General features: G+C 38.2%; 1 protein-coding gene across 1 annotated transcript in view; it reads right to left on the bottom strand.

The window, feature by feature from the left end:
* The window catches only part of CUBN (cubilin), a gene marked incomplete at its 5' end in the record, with an annotated part of 146,083 nt that overhangs the window by 22,445 nt on the left and 104,759 nt on the right, over positions 1-18,879 (bottom strand). Inside the window, 7 exons of the mRNA XM_082479884.1 lie at positions 5,548-5,697; positions 7,204-7,360; positions 9,701-9,888; positions 11,945-12,170; positions 13,737-13,858; positions 14,736-14,885; positions 17,913-18,119. Of these exons, the coding sequence (XP_082336010.1) occupies positions 5,548-5,697; positions 7,204-7,360; positions 9,701-9,888; positions 11,945-12,170; positions 13,737-13,858; positions 14,736-14,885; positions 17,913-18,119 (1,200 nt within the window). The remainder of the gene's footprint in view (positions 1-5,547; positions 5,698-7,203; positions 7,361-9,700; positions 9,889-11,944; positions 12,171-13,736; positions 13,859-14,735; positions 14,886-17,912; positions 18,120-18,879) is intronic.

Genomic DNA, 18,879 nt, shown 5'->3' with positions numbered 1-18,879 from the left:
GCGGAGTGATTCCTGCAGATTGTCCAGTCAAAACAAGCTGCTTCCTAGTGTTGTAGGAAACAGGATGACTTCGTATTGAGCAGGGTGACAAATAGGAATGGAGTGGTAATTCTGTTTCACAAGAACAACAGAACGATCCCAGCAGTCAGTTATATTTTTGATCGTCTCTGGAGTTTTAATTTTAAAATTCCTTCTCTCTCAATGAAGACAATATATTCTAACATGCTTTACAATTATGCCAATAGGGAAATATGGTGCTTGTCATACTCTTGTAAGAGTAACTAAGCCTAAAACAATCAGCCCTATCAGATAGCTGATTACACTGTTGTTAAAATAATTAATTTAAAATATTCTTCATGTCTTACCCTATTATGAGAATACTTGATAATGTGATACAATTAAAAAAAAAAACATAATCCATTTTAAAATACAAAGAAATGGAAAAAAGAAAAAAGGAGTGGAGACAAGTACAATTACAGAATGGGAAAGATTTGAGAAAACAACTCATGTCCTTTTCTGAAGAGACTTTGGAGAAAGGCGTGAAGTAAAATGGATTTCTCAGCAAAGCAAAGGTCCACAATACCCATCACAAGTTGTTTCAAACTGCTGCACTGGAAAGAATAAGAGGGCTGACGTAGGATTGTAAGCAAAAGGCTTAATTTCTAGCTTTGAATCCTCATTGTTTGGGCCAATATCATTCATGACCCATGAATCCTGGCAGGACTGATGATTGTTTGATCTCTATCCTGTAACTCATTCTCTTGTTTACACTTTTCCTTAATTTCTCACCACACTAAAAGGCATTATTCTGTAAATAATCCCCAGCCTCAGATTCCTCTCTTCTATCTCTTCATGTCATACTTCAGTCTTTACCTATACTCAGCACATCATCAGTGATTCTTCTCTGTGGTTTATTTCCTCAGTTTTATCATCTTCGATCTTTTCTAGACCAATTTTTATTCCTTGCACTACAATGGAACAGCTTTCATGAGTCTCCAGAGATCTTTTCTTAGCCAGGTATTAGACCCACATCCTCTTTGAGCTGACAGGCACTTTCCACGTAGCTTGCACTGTTTTTCTTTATGAAACCTTGTCTATTAAGAGCTTTTGCTCATCCTGGTATTACTGTATTCTCTCTTCCGATTCATCCATGAGGATTCAATGAGACATCTCCTCTCCTGTCTTTCTCTCTTTATCTTCACATTAGTGCTGTATAATCTCATTTGCAAGGACAGATGCAACTACTGTCTCTGTGCTGATGACCCCATAAATCTACTTCCCTCCTCGAGGCCTCTTTCTGTTCAGACTAAAATCTTATTTTTGTCTCTCAACAAAAACATTCAATAAGAGAGCTTTCCCCAACCCTCGCCCCCCTCAAGTCTTCCCTTGTGTCTTCTTGCTTTACAGCCTCATAATTTTGCCTGCCCTCATTAAGTCCATGTCTATGGTTGGGATCTTCTAGGTCTTTACATCCAGGCTACATGTAAATATTATCAAGTGTTTCCAGTTATTAACTTTAAGAGAAACTCTTCCTATCTATCCTTCCACATAGCTGTGACTTTCACCTGAGAAATAGTGATTTTTCCAACATGGATACTGTACCATTCGTTCTTCTAGCCTTGACAATGTTTCTTCCAAATACTGCTGGAGAGATCAATTATTTTGCCTGACATTATGAAAACATATCCCTCTTTTGCTTTCAAGGCCTTTTGTTATCTATCTCCACTTTATTTATCATCTCTTGGTACAGCTCAGCATTGATACATTGACTCCTGCCTCCAAAGTTCACATGATAAGAGCTTCAGTTGTCCTTACATTACATTTTGAAATATGCCTTTGTGTTGTCTCCTTTCCATTTAGCGGAAATTTCTGCCCAGTCTCATTATTCTCCATAAAGTCATTTATTTGATATGACGCCTGCACAAAAACCTTGACCAAATTTGGGCCCCTAACTATCTGATCACTAATAACAATGTCTTCTTTCCATACCTCAGTCTATAGCCATAGATTCTGTTTCATTTTGTATTGAGGCAGAGCCTGTCTTTTCGTTTAAATTTTGTAAAAATTAAAAAAAAAATGAGGTTTTGGTTTACAACTGTAGTTTCTGGTATAAATGTTAATACAATTAGTAATTACTAAGGTAGGAGAATTATTACACAGATATATACTACTGTCCAATATATTAACCAGCTCCATAGCACAAGTTACTATTTTGAAAGCAGGAATTACAAGTCTTTAATATATATATACCCTCTTTCAAAATAATCTATTGCAAAACTTGTCTATTTTCTGAATTGCTTAGTTACAACTGAGAAAGCAGATAGAGAAGACTCCAAAATGAAGCTGTGACCCTGTCCTAGATTGCGAAATTACAGTTGCATATTTAAAAAAAAAAAAAAAGAGAGAAAAAAAAAGTTACTAAAACATTTTTCAGGTCAACATGGTATCAACACAATGCAGTTGTTTTGTATGGACAGAGTATAAGTACTACAGAATTCTAAAAGCAGATATTGCAGCAGACCCACATCCATTTCCCCTAATTTTCCATGATTTGGAACTCAGACTTCATCGGATGTTATACTCATACTTGAAGAGTATTACAGCCATTTAATAATACACTACCATAGCTGTCCTAGAGGTGTGTTTGTAGGGATGTTCATCCGAATAAAGCGTATGAACAAAAGATGGATGTGATTAATTACTTCTTAGATAGTAAGTCTAATAAGATAGATAAGGTTTTTTTACTAATATGTTAGATTTGTGTAGACCTTTGATCCAAGGAGGGAGGACGGATGGAAGATGACATTTACCACTGTGGCAGAAGTGGGACTGAGGAAACAAACTCACCCCCCTTTCGTTTGGTTCTTCATAAAATAACCAAACACAACAATGCAGGTGGTACTACAAGAAAGAAGTGGCAACCTATGCAACTTCATAAAACAGGCAAATCAAAAGAGAGGTTCTGTAACCACATTTGGTTTGGCAGAGAAGAGACATTAGTCAGGCTGCAAGGAAATCACAGAGACTAAGCCAAACCCCATTCATAGGGTTAAGCTCGCCTATGTTTTGCTGCCTAAATCTCAAGTATCTTGTGTAAGCTATTGTCTATGGCTTCCTGTAATAGTCAACGGGTAGAGAGTGAGGGATGCCTTCAGAAGGCAATTCATTCCACCTGTACAACACATTTGGTTTGGAGTTTAAAGCATTTTTTTGCTTCACTATAGGAGGAGATAAATCTAGTTGATAATCTAAATTATATGCCTATTTTCAGGGGCTCAAAGTGAGATAAAAATTTATCTGGAAGGAGCCAATTTAGGTTAAATTTTGATCACAAAATCAACAAATGCAGTTTCCTCCAGTTCTCTCTTGCTCCGTTACTTGCTATATTTAGTTCTTAATACATATTTAATGTTTAGTACATGCATGTCATGTTCATTTGGTTCCAGATACTGACATTATATCACTGCTGTGGGTTAAATGCCTCATTTGGAGTCGTTCTTTATAATCAGAACAGGCGTCTCATCATAATTGAAAACATAACTACTCTACAGCAGAGAACTCTGACTAACCCATGAAGTCATTCAATTTTGTAGCAATGCACTATAGCCAATTACCTTCTGCCTTCTAATTTTCTGGAAAAGATATCTCAACCAGTTAAAGTCAATGAAATATGTATGCCTTACAGGCATTATTTTAGATACTTCATTTCGTTACTAAACAACCATGAAAAAAACAATTGGATTTCTTTTGAAAGGTCAAATAGGTAGTAAATTATGTTAATTGGACACGTAGCTAAACTTTAAAAACCCAATCCATAACATCTGTACTAGCATGGCTAACATTTTAAAGGCCACACTCAGCAATAATCTAAACAGGTGCAATGCTTCCTTGCATATGGAATAGCTAGAAATGTTTTTAACAGATGCTGCCAAACATTGCTCTGCCTTTGCAAAAGAACTAAGGGAGTCCATACTGGAAACCCTTAGGCACATGTGTTAAACACATTCAGTGGGATTGCTGAATAAGTTTTCACTTCTGCATGATAGTTTGCAAGATGGTGGTTTCAGTCTTCTTTACAATGTAAACCCATGCAATTTCTGTCTGCTACAAGGTTATATTTTAAGATTTTGTGAAAAAAATTAATAATCAACTACTGGAGAGTGTCATACTTCCTCTTTTATAACCAGATGTCCTTTAGCTCATATCCACAGTTCTTTTCTTTCATATGACTAAGGACTTTTGGTTTGTGTAGCCTAAGGAAGTGTATAACAATAAAAGAGCAAATTGTCCTGCAAGAAGTAGAATATTTTTAGTATTTATTTAGGTCTCTGTTTATTATTATGTCTGCTTTAAGCTTATTGATAATAAAAGCTTGAATCCATTTATAAATTTACTGAATGCACAGACAGAATACAGATCAGTAATGTATTCATGGAGGTCAAAACTGGCATCATCTGATTCAGCCTAATGTTTAGTGTGTCTGCTGAGTAATAATGTCTTCTGCAAGAAGAAATTATGTAATTTCTGTGGTTTACATTTAATTTAAAAAAAATCTTAAAGTAGCACTTCGTGTTAGCGGATGAAAAAAGTGTTTCATATAAAATCATAGTCAAATCAAATCTTAGTCTCAGACATCAATTAAGTTTGGACCAGAATACTTTTGAATTCAAAACAGTTTGAAACTTAAAAAGAAAGTAAAAGAAGCTTATTTTCTGACTTTATTGTTTGGTCTGAAGAAAAATTCAAATTACGCACCCCATCTTAGTAACACATTACTAAAAATCTCTTTGTCTAGGTGACCTCAAGGGAACCAAATTAAGATGGTCTCAAAATACGTGTGGCATCCCACTTGCCTCCATTGTAGTTTTGACACTCTGATTCCTCTGTGTTTTCATGACATCTCCACCCATAAAAATTTGATCCTATCAAAGTCGGGAAAGTTTTACCATTCACACCAATGAGACCAAGATATTTTACCTGTTATTTCTTGGCTAAATGCTGCCAGTTTTGAAAATCTCAAGATTAACTTCTGTTCATGGGTATATACAGGGCAACAACTTTTATAGGTTTTCAGTTACTGTAGTCTTTCACCTGGTATCACATTTATATGTTTGTACATCCATGTAAAATACCCAAGCATATTTATATCTGTTTTATCAGTTAAGGACACACAGGCACTGAAAAGCAAAACAGCTGGCCTAAGATCAAAAAAATTATAAGACTCAATGGCAAAAAAAAAAAAAAAAAAGCGGGAACAAAGACCCAAATTGGCCACAGCCACTCTTATACTCCAACCACCTGGCAAATGCCCAACTGCATTGCTGCAAGATATTCAACAGGCAAAATCTGTCTTTGCTCTTCTGGAAGCTTTCAGTGATGCAAAACTGAACCCTCAAAACTATCTCTGTAAATGTTTGTCTGTAAATGATTTTCAGAATGGACCAGCAAATAAAACCATCAACCATTTTCCGTGATAGAAGACTTGTATGTTTTCAAGTAAGAAGTTACACTTCATAGTACATATTTAAATTATGAAGAACCAGTTACCTTCCAAGTGGAAAGTCTCAAACTCCAGGATCACCAGTGACTGTGGTCCCTGATCTATGATGTAACTGCAGTTCAAGTTGTTATCATACTGACTGGGGTAGTTAGGAGAGACGATACGACCTGCAGGGCTGGTGAAATTTACTCCGCATCCTGCAAGCATAAATAAATAAGAAACAGTTATAATCCAGGTGATTACATCATTCCAGTTTTGCAGTGAGAAAACCAATAATGTACGCAAGGACCTCATCTCTCCTTAAGAGGCTGGTCAAAAAACCAGGGAGAGTAGTATATATCATGATGGCAAAAGCAGGTTTTACATACACATGGAGCAGTGTTTTGGTGAAACACAGGGCCTTCCTGTCTACAGCCTCACACAGTATCTCAAAATATTTTCAATAAGACCAGGCCATGGCCCCTCAGCCCACTGACAAGGACACAGCGCTTGCCTTCTTACAGGTTTGGAGCCTGCACATTTCAAAATCCCTTAATACATACAAATGTAGCTGAATTGGATGGGGGGTTATGGGAGCACATCACCAATTTAGTCTCATTTGAAAACACCTATGTTAGCCCAAGTGGTACCATTATTCCTTCATGCCTGAGAGCCAGGAGGATGCAGTCTGCTGTAAGGCCATCTCTGGGTTCCTTTGCTATACACAGAGGCAGAAGTTTGCCAACCTCAACTTCTCAAGCACACAGAACTTCATTTTCATGGAACTCCTTCTGATCCTAATGACTTGCATGGCCTTGGGGTTTCTCTTTATTTTAAGCTGCAGGCTTAAAAGAGTGAAATGCTGGTATAAGATTAGGAACAGGCATATGAAGCCTGTGATTGACTCCACTAAGAGGTTGTGAGTTGTTACTGACAACATTAGTGTGAGCATTATAAAAACAAAAGCAGTTTCAGTTCACAATTCTGTATACTTCAGTAGTGTCTTCCTCAGCACTTAATCTCTCGCTGTTTTAATTTGAATCCAGTGAATGAAAAGTGGTTTCCTTTGGCAGCATCCTACAAAAAAACTCAAATAACTGATGGTAATTGAGCACTATCACCTACACTTCTGGTGGGTTTGACTGTCACAAAGCACACATGCCATGGTTCAAGAAATGGAGAGGCCCACCCAAGAAATGCCACTTGAGCTACATGAAATGCAAATACAACAAAGAAAAGCAAAGGCCAGAGCAGGTGGTGAGGAGTTATTTCTTCTCCTGAGAGCAGTTTATGTGAAGGGCATGGGCTACACCATACACAGGAGATATTACCGCAGTTTCAGCATGTTCTTTGAAAAGAACAGAGACAAAAATTCTAACAGAGGAGCAGATCCTTTTTCCTTTTTAAGAAGATTATAGCTTTAGCTTCCAAGCAGTTTAACTACAGAGAAACAAATTCTTAAAATTTAAAGCCTATTCATTTATTTTTGGCATGCTGAAAAGGCAGAGGTGGCTAAGAATAACTACTAATTTATAGCTGTATGGAGGACCTTTGGCAAGTCCAACAGTGGAACACACAGGAGCTCCATTGAATTCAGTAAGGTAACTCTAGGTTTCAAAAGGCTTCACAATGCCTCGTTGGACCGAGGTCTGAATTGCTACAAACAGATCAAACTAATCCAGAAAGGACTAATAGAGCAGCCATCTGGCTTTAATGTTACTTACTGCTTATGAAAGATGCAGAGAAACCTGGCCCGGGAGCATCCTGGGACTGAAATACTGTAGTTATCACATTGTTTGGAGCAATGACAGGATCAGGAGCTGAACTTCCACATCCTGTGGTTAACAAAGCTGCTTCTTCTTCATCATTTCCTCTCCACACCTGAAAAGCCCAGATTGGAAATTGTTTAGTGCTTTCAGTGCCCATGGAGTTTGTGGGAAACCCCCGGGAATTGCATGTGCAATTGTTCTTTCCATAGACTTAGGGTAGGATTCATCTCACACTGAACCTTAGAGATCTAAACTGGAGCTAATCACTCTCCATTCATCTCTAGTTACTGGAGACAAAAAGACTTCTCCAAGGAGTCAATCACAGTGCATAATTTAGGGTGCCAAGGACCTCTGAAGGACATCTGGAGGTTACTTGCTCAAATCCCTGCTGATAGCAGAGCCAATGTAGATCAGGTCCAGGGAACCAGAGAAAAACATTTTATGCACATCATTACCTACCTCCATTTTGTCTCTGCTAACTTATCTCCCACACCCTATGAATATAAAAATCTGTGTATACAATGAATTATTAAATGCAATCCTTATATTATTCATAAGTCAATAAAAACCAAAGCCATCATGCTAGGGTAGTATAGAGGCATCCAACTGGAAGATCTGGCTCCTTAATATCTAGTCTTGCTAATCAAAAGTTATTCCCATTTTTGTGATGCTGCATTCCCTTGTTCAATGACAAGTGTCGAATCATGTAGAAAGTTAACAAAATAATATCATTCATGAAACTATAATAAAGGAAATTACACTTTTTTTAAACATTACTTTAGGTACCAATAGCCAATTTAAGTTCAATCAAAACATGCAGTCAAGAAACGCATGCAGGTTTAGGTAGGTATTTAAGCGAAATCCTCTTCAGGTAATTGCTTAAACATGTACTTGAGGCTCACAGTTTAAGCACTGAATTTCAACATATATTTAACATGAAAGACAGACATAAATGTTTGATGTTTCTGAGTGCTTAAATAATTTCCTGAATCGGGATGTTTATTGCCAAGGATTTAAAAGGTCTGCCTTAAGAAAAAAGAAAAAAATATTTAATACTTTTTTTTTTTGTCAATGTGTTTGAACAATTTTTTTACTGGTACTTTATACCAAATATATATTAAAAACAAATAATATTTGATTTTAAAAATAATGTGTTTGAAAGAAGTCTAGTGGAACTAAAACAACCACATGAAATTGTGATTGTTTTAAGCAACCATCCTCAAAAGGGTTAGCCAAGGGTTAGTCTGTAAGTGTAGCCATATGAATCACCTCCTTCATCTGGCCAGATGTTTGAGGCAATGGATGCTCAAAGGATTAATATAAGCAGTTTATGGCCTGGCCAAGATTTTGCAAAGTCACTATTGATTTTGGATTTTTCTTTTTTGGCTGCTCAGCTTGCAATGAATGGAAGAAACTTACACCTGTTCCACACTTTTTCATATCCAGACACCTTCATACACCTCAAATTGGACTTTCAGAAATGGAGGTAGACATCACCAAAAATTGCAGGTTTTTCTCCATAGAGAAAATCTCCAATTGACATAGTTCTGACCATGTCATTCAGAACAGTTTAGAAATTGGAAATTAAAGTAGAAATTGGAAATTAAAGCACCTTTACTGGGTGCCATTAAGACTTTCACATTAGTGAAATGTATTATAACATATTACATAAATTAACCAGTGGAGCAGGCTATGAAAAGACAAATTTCATAGTATTTTTTTCCGCAGCCTTAAAAAATGAGTGCAGCCTTGGTTTGTAAGTTAGTAGGTATAGATCAGATGTACAGCTGCTCAAGTCTTCCTACATGTTGTCAAATTATTTTTGCCCTTTATTTCAAGTGGGCATTGTACTGCTGTGGAGAAAATGAGCACAAAACCACTGAACATGTGCCAAATGCCTGAGAAAAAAAATGGCACTGAAAAATTCAAAGCATGTCCACTCCATTCTGTTGCTTTGAAAACAAGTGGCTCTTGATAACCTATGAAAGATCAGAATGCTATCTTTGTTTTTTTGAGATTAAAAAAAGAAGGATTAGTGTAACTTGGTCAGTTTATACACTTATAAAGAAGTTTTGTAGAATTACAGTGTCACATTCCTGATTTTACTCACTGGAGTAATTGAAAAGGTCTTTTCATTAGACTATATTTTCTCATTATTTCCTGGTTCTGAAGTCATATGTACTTTTTTCATATTTTTCTTTTTTGGGCCAGTGTGTAGGGTGATGGGACCCTTCTGGAGGTGGAAAGTCAAGAACTGATAAAAATTAAAAATATATACAAGCCAGTTATCAAGGCATACAGAAAATTGAATGTATTGGTACAGGGACTTCAGTTTATATTTCCTGAATTTTGTGCCTTGACAATCCTAAGCGTGCTGACTGCAAAACAGGATACTGGAATCATGACTTCTTAAAGCACTCCTCTGCTGATCTAATGCCAACAATTACTTTACCTTTACATAACTGCTCTGGCAGCTTCCATTGCTATCTGGAATCTGGAAGTTACTGTGGAAGTTCATCTCCAAGTGTTTACTCTCATGCGTAATGATGGTCCATGTGCATCTGGTGTTCATGGGAAAGTTTTGAGGCCAATGAGGAGACTTGATCATACCATTATCCGAATGAATGATTCCACCACATCCTGGAAAGAAGAGCAACAGGTGGGAGGAATGTTCAAATATTTCCTGTTGGTGTCAGCTTTGAATGGCTGCTTGCTTCTGTGGCTGCAAGAGTGAGGGAGGAAAGCCCTGACACCCATTCGAACTTCATTTACCCCTCTTTGAATTCATTTTCCCTCTCCCACCCCTGCAGCAGGGAGGCGATTACACTTTAGAGGAGGTCTCTCTTTGTACTTTGCTTTCTTTTCTTCACAAGCTCCTAGTCCTTGCCAGTTCATACCCTTTTACTCTGGTCCATATATATACTCCTGACAATAAGAAGTGGGTATTGCTTAGAGAGATTAAGGGTCAGAAATACATTAAGGAAGAGCTTCTCCAGAGACTGTGAAGGTTCCTTCCTGCACCCCACAGCATGCACATCATGACTGACAGCCATTCAGAAAAGCACCCTAGGGAAAAAAACTTAATCTACTGCTGAATCCTTTTTTTCCTCACTCTGCAACACGCGAATGTTGCAGTTCCACATGTGAATCTACTCAAGCTACATCTGTTTACCCAGGGCGAAATGGTGACTTCTCCTCCAGCCCAGGCAGCCCTGTGGATCTCAGCGGGATTATGGAGAGGGCTGAAAAACATGCCTTTAAAAATTGTTAACAGATTCATTTATAAGGGGGAATAGCTGGTCATGGCTCTGTGGCAGCTCATGTTCTTATACATAATAAGTTTAGTTAATTTGAAACATACTTGCAAATACCACGCCGAGAATAATTTACTAGGGCTATGCATATAGTACTAGCAACCCATTATTATTTCAGAGGCGATGTAGTAAAAGGATGAATAAAGAGCAAAAAAAGGTTTATAACACTCTACTTTTTTTCCTCTTGATTAAAAAATATATATTACCCTTAAAAGGAAGATTTTGTTTTTCATTCTTCTATGTTAGAAATGGAAATTGTGTTTAGAAGGATATAAGTTTTGCTTACACATACAGAATGTAAACCCAGAGATTGTCAGTGGACACATGAGAAGAAAGCTGAGGAAAGGAAACCAGGTATATAAAAAAGAGATCCCTTTCACAGAGAGAGTATTGACTAAGCATATTGCATGTGTATAAGAATGTCTACTACATCATTGAAGAGTGGCCTTCCTTGCACAGGAAATCCCAGTGACAACAGGGAACAGTGTCAAAAAACCTGCTTAGGTGACAGTGTACAGTCACTCAAGCACAGACTATTGGTAAGTTTAAGAAGACACTCCACCAACTAACTGTGTGAGTACTGCTAGATCATTAACTGATAGAAAGCTGATCAGCACCAGCTGGAAGGCTTGCAGCTGGAGATGACACTAGGGATCACATTGCCAGCTCTGTACTGAGGTAGGAAGGCACAACGCATTCTGCCCTGCCACCAGCCAGCACATCTACACTTGCCTTTAGTCACCTGCTGAAGGACAGTGTGCAAATGGTGAGCTACCTTTTTTTTTAAAAAAAAATCCAGAGAGATGATAATTTCAAAAGAGGGAAGACAGCTTTTTAAAATATACCAATTCAATCCTGCATGTGTACCACCTTCAAAAGCGAACCAACATCTCCACTAAAGTGGAAGAGTTTTAGGCTGGTGTCACATGTGCTCTTTGAGAAGTTCTGTCTGTGTCTCTGTTTTGAAACTGACCTCTTTCTAGTTTTACGTGTTTAAACCAAATCAAACTGTGAAACAATTGTTATTCAAGAAATGAAATGTCTCATAGTGACTGACAATAGATACCACTGCTGGGAGGATAATGGGCATGGTATCAATTTACAGACATCGAGAAACTACCACTGGGAGGCTTAAAAAGTACAAAATCAGTCCAAATTTTATTTCATTTTGTGAGATCAGACAACACTGGTTTAATACTTGACTTTTTTAGTGCTGACTTCTCTTTGGAATGTTGAAGATGTTGGCGTGTATTTCTTCTGTTTTTTAACACAAACTTAATTAAAGAGGAGGAATCCTATTTCATTTTGTGGTTAAAAAGTACTATATAGGCATGATGGACTGCTATGTTAGACCTGACAAAATCAGTATTTTTTTCTCTTACCTAGAGATTCTGCAGTCCATGTTGCATAAAAGCCGCCTCCCTGAATTGAGTGATCAGAGTTAAAGATGACGACTAGCTTGCTGGAACCAGACCGAATAGTCCCAGGGGATGTGTTTCCACAATACTTTCCTATGACAGGAGACCCAGGAGAGCCGCCATTCAGGATAGTAACAGAGTCCCACTTACAAAGTGAATGATTTTCAACGTGGAAGGCTGTAAAAGTAAGCTGCAACACACAAAAGTGACATTCAGGAGCTAACACCAGCCACACCAGCAGAGGCGTTAGAGCAATTCCGACCAGATCCCATAGCCATCCTAGCACAACAATTTCTGGGTATGCCCAGATATCCAGTCCTCACTTCACCTTGATGCTTTCCTGCAAGTATTGCTTGGAGTCTTGCCACTATAAGTAACAGCAGCTACTTAGCATGAAGACAGAAATGGAAGAGGAACGCACAGGTTCAAAATTGCATCATTGGGACTTAACCATATGTCTAAAGCTAAGTATGTGCTTCAAAACAGTCTTGAATATGCACAGGTGTTGAACACTCTCAAGGCTTCTGGTCATGAAATTTGAAGTTGCACATTCAAATATAAGTAGCTCTGTAAGCAGAAAGCCTTGGATTTTGTTCTTCCTATTAATTTGCATCAGAATACTTAACAGTTGCAGAAAATAGTGCTAGTTTCCATTAAATCAGAGAGAAACTGTTGCACGGTTGGGTTGGTTCCTGTGGGCCTGGATGCATCACATAAATAGACTGGGCTGGGCAGGCGGCTTCTGACCCTGTCTCCCTCCCACACTGATGCTGTTTGTCCTTGGAGTGATATGCACATGGGTGGGATTTCCAGTTCAAAGATTTAGATTGCTGATCCAGTAGACTCCTGGATTTGTTGATGTTGAAATATTGATGTAGACTAATGACTGCCTGGCCCTCTTCCAATACATTTTTTTTTACCAGTTCCAGGATTGGGATTGTGGAAAAGTTTAGCAAATACATAGTGCTTCTTCCTGTAACTTTTGTGTGTATTCATTTCTGAAAGAACTCTTGCCTGAGGCAAAGACCAAATACAAATTTAGCTCAAATGGTTTAAGTTTGGAACTTTACCAGCAACTGAAACTGGCAGCTTATACTGGAAAAGGTTAGTCTGCCTTCACTGAGGGGTCTGCTACTTGGTCCTTTTAAAACAAAAATCTACTTCCATCTAATTAAGATTAGTTCTGCTTTAAACAAATTTTTAGATTAAATAGAAATATTGTGTTCTACTTGATTACTACTACTACTACTACTACTTGATTATTTTAATAATCAAGTATTCCCTGAAGTAAGTGCCTAGGCATTGGTCAGAGTATCATGCAGCAGATCAATTAGGACTATGGGTTTTCATTTCTAAGAAATACATTTATAGTTGTAAATAAGGAAAACATGATAGGGAAATTAATGAAAGACATTACATATGAAAATCTGCAATGTGTTTTTACAAAATTGCTTTTCAGATATTTTTCTGACCTGGACCACAAATGTCACTGATTGGACCTGTTCTCCAAAGGATCAGTCAAATAATTCAGTGAGTGAACTTTAGCACTGCTAAAAAAAGTACAATCAAGTACAAAAGTACTAGTTTGGTTGTGTTATCTTTGTTTCCCTCACTTTCTTATGTAGGGATGATGGGGAGATACTTCATTCCTCCACATTTCTGATTTTCCAAAGTGTCTCAAACCTTTTCCTCAAGACTCAGAGGGTGCTTCTCACGCTGCCAGCTGCACACACAATCATGACATTCTGTTACTCACAGTGATGGTTTCACCTTCAGGGGCTTCCAACAACCAGGAGCAGTGATTCAGGTTGCTGTAAGGCTCTGGGTAGTTAGGACTTGAGATAACTCCCCTTTCACCTGACTGTATACCACCACAGTCTGAAGAAAAAAAAAAGTAATGTTAGGAACTAAACACTATAATCAAACGAGTGGAAGATTATTCAACTTGTATTAGTACTAAAATATATTTAAGTTGGACTGATATAGATAAGGATGAACAATTTATCTGGGAAAATTCAAGTTTTAAAATCTTTGTCATTGAATAGTGAGTAAACAGATGCAATGACCTTGAAACTTTGCATTTATTCTGATACTTAATATAGCTCTGCAAAACCTTTGCCAGCAGACACTTACAGCTGCCTCTTCCACCTTATCTTCCATTTGTTTATCTCAGACTCCTAAGCAAAGCAGTGCCATTCTTGGACCAACACAATCAAGTAAAAAACTTGCTGATGTGTCTAGATAAGCACCAAGGCTAAATTCAGCTATGACAGGAAAAATAGTTGTGCTGGCATGTAAATGGTGTAATTTGCACTGATATGGATTTAAAGTTGATTTCAAAATGAGTGCAAAGGTTCAAGCAGCAGAATGCATTTCAGCCATGCTAGCACTCTGGAGGCCTATTTGAAGTAAGGCACTCTGGAGGCCTATTTGAAGTAAGTCAAACTTGGCTGGTGTTACCTGTTACATCCCTATTCCTAAGGGCAACCAGCTGTTCTGACTGTTGCACTACATTGCAAAAACTCAAATGCGATTCGAGGAATGGGAACAGTGAGGCAGAAAATAAATCGGAAAGTTTGATTGCTAGCATATGTTTGCTTTAGATGGATATAAATAGTGGCAGGCACTGTGTAACTTTTAAGAACCTCTTTGAGAGTTGATCCCATAGCCTGTATTCTCAGTATCACCAAATGAATGGCAACATTCCCCAGAAGTGCCTCAGTCAGCAAGGGCAACAGTCTATCAAGCCATTTACCTTCAAAGGTGTAATGGGCCAAGAATCCTTTATCTTCTGTGTTTTCATCGCTTACAAAGTGTACCCAGATCTGGGGGGCAGCTATGACTAGTGGCACAGATGGTGCAGCCTGACCACAAAGTCTGGCTATTAGCTCTCCATCAGCATCCCCTGAGTAAAGAAAGAAAAAAAATTACAGTTTTCAAATCCTAAAAGAGCTACAATAAGAATAGATAGGGCAAACATGCATTTAATTTTGGTTTGACTAGAAAGCAGAGAAAAATACATATCACAGCGAATAACTGATTATTTGTCATGGGTATGGGTAGAGTGCTGCAGTTTATTGCTGGAATCTAAATCTCGATGACAAGGAAGTTCTCTCCAAAGCTGGGTTAATGACCCTTTTAATTTCTTGGACTCCTTCTCTTCCCTTCTGCCATCCTGCACACTTTCATTTTGTATGACCCATCAGACCTGAAAACACGCAAAGTGGCCCAAACTGCATAAGTTTTGGGGCAGAACAGTGGGAAGAAATGGCCCAAGGACCTGATTGCATGAAAGCCTATTGAGCCTATGTGTTTGTGACACCCTCATTAAAGTCAACAGGGATTGAGTTTTCTGCCATATAGGCATGTAGTTCATCCATGAACAAGCTGTCACTGCTGTATTAATAGTGGGCATCTCTTTCCTAGGGAGCTCAGCATACTGTTGGCAGAAAAATGCCAGCATTTGCTCAAATCATTGAAACCTAAAAGGAAAGCACAACACAGGCTATTGCACTTCTGTGAGGCTGAATGTTTGCTCATGTTGGTGTAAGCTCTTATCCATCACTTTGGTAGAAGGAACAGTTTCTGTTTGTTACTGGTATATTCTCAGGAGAAGGAAAATAAGTGTAATAGTGTTCCTCATGACATCCAGGCAATGCCATTCCTAAGTTTGCTTCTCTAATAACAGCAGGCTGCTGGTCTTAAAAGTCTCCATTCAAAAGCAACTCCTAGCTCCACGCAGAGCAGTAGGCTGTTCTTGCAAAGAAACAGGAGGAAGAAACTTCGGGTGCTCTTCAAAGCCCTTTCATGGTTATTCCAAGTAATGCAGCTGAATAACTTTATCTTTCTGTCACATACGCCCACAGGGCCACCATTTGAAATGCCTTGAAGCACTGGGGTAAAAGATGACATATAATAAAATTCTATTAATGTAAATTACACAGAGAAATGCTAAAACCTGTCTTGTTAACATGGACTAAAATTGACAGTGAGCTGTACAAGCAGAAGACATTAATGATAAATAACGATTTGGGAAAAAATACTAATAACTACTTTGAGCATTAAAATGTGAAGTGTACTTTTTCTTTTTTGTGCTTCTTACAAGGTGATTGACTATGCAACAGATGTGACCCAGGTTACTTAGTGTCGATAGTGTGAAAAGTGACACTAATCACTGCTTTCATGAATGGCCAGCTGGCCAGAGATCCAGACTGTTGATAAACAGGAGATGTAAACAGAAAGATTGTGCTGTAAGATTTGGTTCAAACTGAAGGGAATGGTCTGAAAGACAAAATCATGAGTCTTCCACAAAAGCCAAAATTTAGGAGTATATTTCACTGTAGCAATGTGCTCAGCTGTACTACCATGTACAGACTACATGCACATGCCTGATAATTTAATAACTTAATATAATGCCTTACCCTAAGAAAGTTGAAATATTTATCTTTTTAGATTAAAAACGTCTCAGAGAATGCACAAAGTTAATTCTGCTTTTTTTTTTTTCATTCAGTAACATTAAGTGTGCTGTATGGGTAACTCAAAAGAATTTTACACATCTTAGCTTCGTTTGGGGTCTCTCAAGTAACTTAGTGTTGAATTGGACCCTTCCCCTAATTCACATCTGCTGTGTTGAGAGTCTGAAGTGGCACCTGCCCAAGTTTAGAGATATCCTGCATTACTTGCATCTCAGTGCTCATTAAATGTTACTAGTCAGCGTACACAGATGAATTAGGGCATTCTGCCTTTGACATGAGACTGGTTGTGAAACTGAAGATCCATTATTATGGCAAAAATGAACATTACTATTTAGATGACAAACCGTGTAGAACAAAGTAAGATGACATTTTTTCCTCTTTCATTTTGATTGTATTGCCTGGAGCCCTGAGGTCCAGAGTAAAGTGAGAGTAGTGGAAACGGATGAGTAACATACCAGATATATTTTATGATTTCTTTCTCTGAATTCTCTATTACTTCACACCTCTGGTGCATACATGGGACGGAATTGTTAGGCTACACAGCTATGAATGCTTTGTCTGTACAGAGGACAAACTGATGTTATGCAACCAAGAGCTCTCATTCAAATGAATGCAGATAAGGATGTAACAGATTCCTGCTCTCAACCCTCCCGACCACCTTTCAGAAATGATTTCCTGGTAAATTAGAACCTGCTCTCTCTGGGACTCACAGATACAGCCTTTCAGTGAAGAAGACAGCTGGAGCTTTCATAGTACACTTAGCATTAGCCGAGCGACTTTCATATGACATTTCCAGTCGCTTGTTCTTATGGATAGCTAAAGATGCTCAAATATGTAGAGATATTACTTGTACATTAATCTTGTGATTGTTTTCCTTTTACATGCTTTAGTCTGCATTTTGTGATGCAGTGTCACAGGAAATATGGATTTGGTTTTGGAGAATCATCTTATTGAGTCCAGAAGGGGGCTGTGAAGTGAGTATACAGCCCAGAGACTATGAATAAATAAAGCATTTTTACTCCATTCCTGCTGTCCCTGGAGATATTTCAGGAGCAGGGAGAGACTGGGCTGTGGAGCAAATAAATTGTTTTGATGACTCCAACTTCTTCTGACTGCCATCTTTCAAGGGAGACGAAGAGAAATTTGTATTGCCCTTGTAAAGAGAGAGTCAGGTGTGTATTGCAACCACCAAAACAATTTATCACCTCAAGATACCTATTCAGTGTTTCATTTTCTCCCTTGAAAGAAAAGGTGACCAAATCCATTGCTCCGGCACTGAAATCCCACTCTTGGTCCAGGAGGCAACATGGAAGACATGCATGTGAACACTCTCTGAAATGTACATAACCTGCAGCAATCAGTCTCTGCAAATATATATGAACAAGATTTGGCACAAACACAGTTGCACAACTGGAGTCTTGATGGGCTTAATCCATCCTCCCGCTGAACATACAAACCTATTCGTAACTCTAGGTAGTCATACTGGCAGTCCTGGTGATGTTCCAAGTGGAAATCCTCAAAAGAGATATATATGGATGAATTATAGTGGGAGAGGTTTTCAATGGTCCATTCACAGTTCAGGTTACTTGTGTAATTTTTGACACCATCATAACCAGGAGAAGAGAAATTCCCAGCTGCATATCCCATCAGGGTTCCACCACAGACTGCAGAAACAAAACATAATTTCTTTAAAAATAGTAATAATTCTTGTATGAAGAGAAATCTTGCCCATGTTTATTCTGATATGTGCATGTCAGCAAGCATATATACTGATTAGATCAAAACTTTTTCCATCTTCTTCCTTTTTTTATAATTTACTGCTGTGTACAAGAGAATTCTTGCCCAGTGTCTCGGAATTTATTGGCAAGTCTTTAAAAATGCATGTGTAAAGCAAAGAATCAACAACTATTCTCGGTATCATATAAAGTATTTCAGCAGCACCATCAATACAACAAGCATTATTTAACATTTTGAAAAAATCCCACTGCAGCTCCAGTTCAGTATCGCTCAGCTCTACCCATTACCTTATTCTAGACTCAAGAGAAGATTTTTCTGGAACATACTCTCAAGAGCAGTACACTTGTGCTACAGTAGGATGCTTGGGGGGGAGGTGGAAAATCAAAAGACTCAGGGCTGTAGCAGTAAGGCTCTGCCAGCTGCCTCCTCTCTGGAGGCTAAGCTTGCAAAAGTAGGTTAGCTGCACTCTTTCATAAGCTGCGATAAATTAATTACCCCCCTGAGTAATAAGGAAGTACTTGAATTATTCAAGTTGTCTAATGGCACTATGCTTTTTGGATTTTTCATGGAATAAGGCCTCTTCAGACCATCTCTTACTCAAGACTGAGTACAAACCCATAAATCAGTAGCGAGAATAAGGACTGTGATCCATAACAGAGGTTGTTCTTTCCATTTGAAATTTGACAT

Source organism: Vanellus vanellus (genome assembly GCF_965231255.1).
Source record: "Vanellus vanellus genome assembly, chromosome: 2".
Lineage (NCBI taxonomy): Eukaryota > Metazoa > Chordata > Aves > Charadriiformes > Charadriidae > Vanellus > Vanellus vanellus.
Note: the sequence above shows the minus strand (reverse complement) of the source record. Positions and strands in the feature narration are given on the sequence as shown.